The sequence below is a fragment of the Phoenix dactylifera genome, chromosome 7, assembly GCF_009389715.1.
Source record: "Phoenix dactylifera cultivar Barhee BC4 chromosome 7, palm_55x_up_171113_PBpolish2nd_filt_p, whole genome shotgun sequence".
In the NCBI taxonomy this organism is placed as follows: Eukaryota; Viridiplantae; Streptophyta; class Magnoliopsida; order Arecales; family Arecaceae; genus Phoenix; species Phoenix dactylifera.
Genome location: NC_052398.1, coordinates 13,988,303 through 13,994,302, shown reverse-complemented (window position 1 = coordinate 13,994,302; position 6,000 = coordinate 13,988,303). Strand labels below are relative to the sequence as shown.

Sequence of the window (6,000 nt, the reverse complement as noted above, 5' to 3'; positions counted from 1 at the left end):
GTAAAGTTTGCTCATGGTTATACCACAAGGTTCAATTTGATTTGATGGATCAGATATATTTGGGTGAAGGCTACTCCTAATTATATAAACCATTGTCTGTGAGCCCAAGAAACAGATAAATTAGCTGGTGAATTAGACTACTCATGGATGTAGCTGCATAAACAGGCAGTCCTTGTAGTTTTATCTTTCTCCTGGAATCTATAATACACTTCTAGAAAAGTATTCAATCTTCTTAGCCAAGCTATAAACTCATTTCCATATGACATGCATCTGCAAAGAATTAATAAAGAAATTCTTGAAACTTGGACTTGTCTCTGAGATCATATCCTTGTGTCTAGCAATGAGAGATTATGGATTCCAATCTTGGATAGTATATTTTCAAGCACCAAAATCCAAGTAATAATAGCGCAGGTGATCCTCCCCACCTTCATCTAAAAAAAAAATCATGAAGCAGTATAAACAAAATTTCATATGAACATTTTTTAAATCACTTAATTTGATGATAGAGTTGGATAGAGGTGAAGTCTTGTGCTGATACATCTAACTATAGTTAAGCTGATTTTGTGCCATAAGATTAACTTATCATCTCAATTTTATTGTCCCAACCTAGGAGCATGATTGTTCCAAAAGAGTCTGTATTGAAGATCAGTCAGATTCATATTCTGCAGACAGTCAAGAAATTTATTTAAAGGCCTGATATCTACCAACTATTTTTTCACTGATGGTTCTGACAGCATGACTCAAGCAAACAAGCATCCTATACACATACACATGGGGATGAGAGATGGGAGACAAAAAAATTAGATGTAAACAAACCTTAGTCTCATCTTTATATATCTGGTCAAGTCATAGGGATTTGGTACCAGCAATCTGGGTTCAAGTCCTGCCTTCCTCATTTTTCAGCTAGGTTTCCTCCCATTCCATTTCTCGAAAAAGATTACAAAAAGAAAAAAAAAGGTTTATAAATCAACAAATATTCCTTCTTCATTCCATGTGTCAATTTTTGTTGGGCATTTGCTATTACTTATATACAGGGATGACAATTAATTAGGCGAGTCTGCGATAAATACTATTTTAGATTTTGTCCCTCTAATGTGGCCTAAATAACCACTTGTATATAAGTTATATTTTGTATTTTGTTTTAGTAAATCAAAACTTCACAAAGGTTAGAACAATGATCAGTTATAATAACCAATTCTAGTTATCTATAAATGAAGAAATTGAAATCCTATTTAATTAGATGGGGTTATACTAACACTAGAGCAATGTGTTCATGCCATCTCATGTCACTAAATTCTCCACTGCCTAATCTTGAGGTGTGCAACCATCATTCTTACTCTAATCTTCTCGTCCCACCCATCCTCCCTACTTGGACTACATCTCCACCTCTGCATGTCCATCCCTGCAACATCGATTTTGGAATTGGTACCTCCTCTAACTTGTGTTCTCTAATCATCCTTTGTGCTCCCTACATCAAATATAGTATAGATTCAAGAAAAAGCTATGAAAGATTACATGATATTATTTCATGTTTTTATGATTTTATTTGTAAGGACCGATGTGAGCGTGTGTTTAGTCCCATATCGATTATTCACTAGGTAGATCATGAGTATTTATATAGGATCAAAGAATCCGAATAATATCTTTCAGCTAGCTTTTTGGGTGAGGTCTTGGGTTGTAACAGAATTGATATTAGAGCTGGCTCAGCCCATGATCTATATACACTAGGGAACAATGTAGCACAAATTTATGGAGGCTGATCATGGGTTGATGATAGTGTTTGTGATTAGATTTAAATGGATTTGGATTCTTAGCCTAACGAGGATGCTAGAGCTTAACAGAGGGAGCATGTGAGCAGGGTGTATGTTTAGTTCTCATCGGTTATTCGTTGGATCGATCTTGAGTACTTACACAGAATCAAGAAACCTAAATAATAACTTTCATCTATGCCTCCACATATGCCTCCACAACTATGCACACATTTTTTTTAAAAAAAAATAGATGGATCATGAACGGAAGATAAGATATAATAGAAAGGAAACGGTCCCATAAACAATCTTCGAAGTGCTGAGCCATATAAAAAGCGATTCAGTCAACTACTCCATTCACCTTCCATTAGAAATAATTAACCCGAAAGGCAACACAATTCATCGTCCCCACACACATCTTTCAAGACTGAGGCATGGTCTCAGTTGCGTCTTAAAATCCAAAAGGGGACCTTGGGTCAGTGCTCACGTGAACCGAGCTCCCCTCGTGAGTCAAGAGCACTGGGTCCTCCTGGGTCATGGCGCATCCCTGCTCTTTTCTCGAGTCTGCAGACATGGGCAACAGAAACTGCTTCTCTTTAGGATAAACACCACCACATAAAACAGTAGAAAAGCTCATACTTTATCAGCACGAGCAGACCGCCTCCTTTTGGCCACCCATTCCTCTTAAAGCATGCACAGCTCTCTTCTCCGTGTCCCCATTATAAAGGCAGGGACATCCTCCCACCCTCCACATTCCATTGAACTACCTCACTTTAATTATTATCACCACCACATTCCTGAGTTCTAACTTGTCTCACTACCTTTGCTGGTGCTCAGTTAATGGAGGTAAGTGGAGAAGCTATCAGCTATGAAGGAGTTTGCCTTTTTCTTTTTCTTTTTTTTTTTGGTGGCAACAAGTAGGGAGGGGGCTTTGTAATGGTGGTGGAGTTTTGGCTGTAGGGTGGGAAGAAGTGGCGGCAGGTCCCGGCGTTTGGGAGCTGGAATTTCTGCGACGAGGCCCGGTTCGCCCAGTACTTCGAGTCGGTGAGAGGGGCAGGTTTGATCCAAGCTCACTTCTTTGGAGGAGATGGTAAGGTTCTCTTCGAGGTGGTGTCCCAACAGCATCAAAGAAAGGTCAGTAACTCTACATACAGTTCTCATGAAAGTGTTTTCTTTTTGGAATTTTTGTGACAAACGTGATTCTTATTTTGGGTGATAATGTTGTTGCTTGCTTTACAGAGGAAGAAGGGAGGAGGGAGAAGAGAAGGAATGAAGCAGTATGAGAAGGAGAGGAAGAAGCCAGAGGCTGTAGACGAGGACTTGTACAAGATACCCCCAGAGCTCTTGTATCAAGCACCTAAGAAGGCAAGTGTTCTCATTTTGAACTTTGAAACATAAGTTGGGTTGGGTTGGGCCAACATAGAACATGACCAAAATTTGATTTGACTCAACACAAATTGTATTTAAGTTCAAAATTTTGGAGTGGGTTCAGGTTCAAGCTTGAGATGTTAGGTTCATCAAGCTAGGGTTGGATGTTGGGTTCAAGCTTGGATGTTAGCTTAACCAGCCCAAGTTGCAAGAATTTAGAGCAAGGAACAAATAATAGAATCCACATTAGCTTTCAGAATTTCCTGTGGAACTCTTCTATGAGGGTCTTCTATTTTTATTTTTTTCTCTTTAAACTATGGCCAAAAAAATTTAGCATATTCAAATTAAGAGACCTCATGCTTGTTTGTTTTCTTCTATTTATCTTGTTGCAGAAGAAGTTGCTGTGGAATTTGTGGGCTCGGTGTCTAGGCCTGAACTGCGTTGCTTAAGTGGGCTATTCTGTGGTGGTGCTTTGCGTCTGTAGTTTGTACCTCCAATCTTTGATCCTTGTGTAGTGAGATATATTGTAAGATATTATATAGTGTTCTAAAGAGGAAATGGAAGAAATTACTGACTTGTTAGAGTGTCCACTAGTACTACTTTTTTGTGATTTTAAGAGATTGGAGTTCATCAATCCATAAAGGAAACTGTATTTATCTATTTGCTGCTTCATCTACAGCACATTTTTGCTTTTATTTCCTTTGTTTATATTCACATAACTCTAACCTAACACTAAAGGTGGAGATGGGGAAATGATGGTGTCTAGAGAAGCGAAGTTCAAAGTTAAGAGCTAATAACTAATTGAAAATTGTTCATTCATACTAATAGCTAATTGAAACTAATTGAAAATTATAATATTTTGTAAGCTAATAACTAAATTTTAAAAAAAGGGTTTCTTTCTTCCTGAAACTTGAGACATTTATTCATTTCATGCTTTCCTCTGTACACATCTAGCTGATTGAAAATTAAAGTCAGTCACCTAACTTGATTTTGGTAGCAAATTAAGAGCTGGAACGTTTGGAACTCTACTAGGAACAGAACTCTTCTTCTATTTTCAACCAGTTGCAAATCCTTGAGAAGCTTTTGGGTGACTTGCATCCACTGTGAGTCAAGCATTTCATGAAAGCAATGCAGGCATTCTTGCAAACATTGTTCAAAATTAGTTTGTCAGAGTAGTGAGCTCGGATTTAACTCAGTGGTCACATCTCTCAACCCAGCAACCAGAGATTATTGGTTTGAGTATTTGATGGTGTATTTACTGGTGCTTGGACCTGGATAATTAGCATGTGGTCGATGATACGCAAGTGTTGTTGTGAAGAAAAATGATCAACTTCTCAAGGATTCCAGGAATAAGCAAAGCTTTGATTGTCTACTTTTGAGGCCTAAAGCTTGTCTCTTGAGACTCCTCAGTGGATTGTCATATGAACTGGATATGTAGCACCCTTATATGCTTAGGGTTGCAAATTGGTCGGGGCAAGAAACAGCATGCTTGACCTTGATTTGATCAGGTTTTATTTAGATCGGTTCAGGTCGGGTCTAAGGAAAAGATTCTTAACCCAGCGAGTCATATGGATCAACTCCCGGCCAAATATGACTCGGACCAACAAGTAATGTTTAGGTTGGGATTGTATTTTTCAATTCCGGTCAAGCATTTTGCTATTATTTTATAACTAAAAATATAATAATCAATAGCTAAATACAAAATCAATAATAATTTTTAAATAAAACTAAAAAGCTAGCTTAAACATGAATTTTCATCAAAAAAAATAATAAAAATTTTATCCAATCAATTGATCATGAAAATATGCAACATATGTTTAAATATAATTAAATGAAAGTATGTGAGGAGAAGGGATTGTTGACATGAACAAAGAGGGAATAAGTTAAATGAGGTTTCATTCAATAAATTAGAAAAGATGATTACGATGAAGGAGAGAGGCTTCCTATATTTTAGCCTTTTATATTAGATTGGATCAGGTCTTCATCAAGTCAAGCCTGTTTTTTGCTAATCTAAATTAGATCTGAGTGATATATGAACTAGATTGGGCTTTCTTTTTTGTTGATCTAAATCAAACCTAGATGATTCAGGAGCATAGTAGGATCAGACCGGGTCAGAAAATACATAACTCAAACCCTAGCCCTATATTTAGACCAAGTCATGTGATATAACAAACAAAATAAAATAATAGTATAAATCACCAATTTCTAAACAAATGTGACATCTAATGGCTCACATTCGCCTTACAAATCCACCACTTAACTCTATATTATAACCATTTGAGAATGTATCATCAACTTGGGCTCATCTATTGTGCTCTCCAAGATATCTTCTCTGGTTTTCCTACTGTCTTGTTACTTACTTCTAATCTACTTGTGAGATGTAGCTTGGCGTCCAAGAGTTAGCAGCTCTCTTGATGTTATCTACCTTTAGTTGAGACTAGAGAAGATTTGTATCCTATTATTTTCATGTAGTGAATGAGCCTGGCCGTGCATGGCCTCGTGTGTTTTCTCTTTAAAGATTTTTCATGTAAAAATCTCCGTACGTTCTTCTCTGTGTTTGCCATTGATTTGTTTTGATCTTCTGCAGAGAAAAGGAAAGCTTGGTTCCATAAAAAGATCAGTTGTGGTTTTCTTGAGAACTATTACATGAGGGGGTCAAGAACAAAATAACTATACCAACGTGGAGGTGGTGGCTCGGAACTAAATGGAGCAGGTGTAGTCATCGTGCCAAAATCTTTTCTTCAGAAGCCATGGCTGTTCCCTTCTTCAAGGCCATCCATAGGTGGAGTGAAAGGGTTTGCACCAATGGCAGGACTGACATTGAAGCTTTAAAGAAAAAATTGTGGATCAAATAGTAAAATTTCAAACAAAAAATAAAACCTAA

The 6,000-nt window shown here is 37.3% G+C and overlaps 1 protein-coding gene across 1 annotated transcript; it reads left to right on the top strand.

Moving 5' to 3' along the window:
* Positions 1-2,382: 2,382 nt before the first annotated feature.
* Positions 2,383-3,776, top strand: LOC103715205. The gene is made up of 4 exons (XM_008802761.2): positions 2,383-2,594; positions 2,709-2,882; positions 2,988-3,113; positions 3,509-3,776. The coding sequence occupies exons 1-4, from the start codon at positions 2,589-2,591 to the stop codon at positions 3,563-3,565; spliced, it is 363 nt and encodes a 120-aa protein (XP_008800983.2). The 5' UTR covers positions 2,383-2,588; the 3' UTR covers positions 3,566-3,776.
* Positions 3,777-6,000: the final 2,224 nt, after the last annotated feature.

Bases quoted from the DNA above. Each gene is read 5' to 3' on its own strand.
- LOC103715205 (XM_008802761.2), top strand. The intron at 2,883-2,987 runs GTCAGTAACTCT...CTTGCTTTACAG, and splicing joins CCCAACAGCATCAAAGAAAG to AGGAAGAAGGGAGGAGGGAG. The intron at 3,114-3,508 runs GCAAGTGTTCTC...ATCTTGTTGCAG, and splicing joins TGTATCAAGCACCTAAGAAG to AAGAAGTTGCTGTGGAATTT.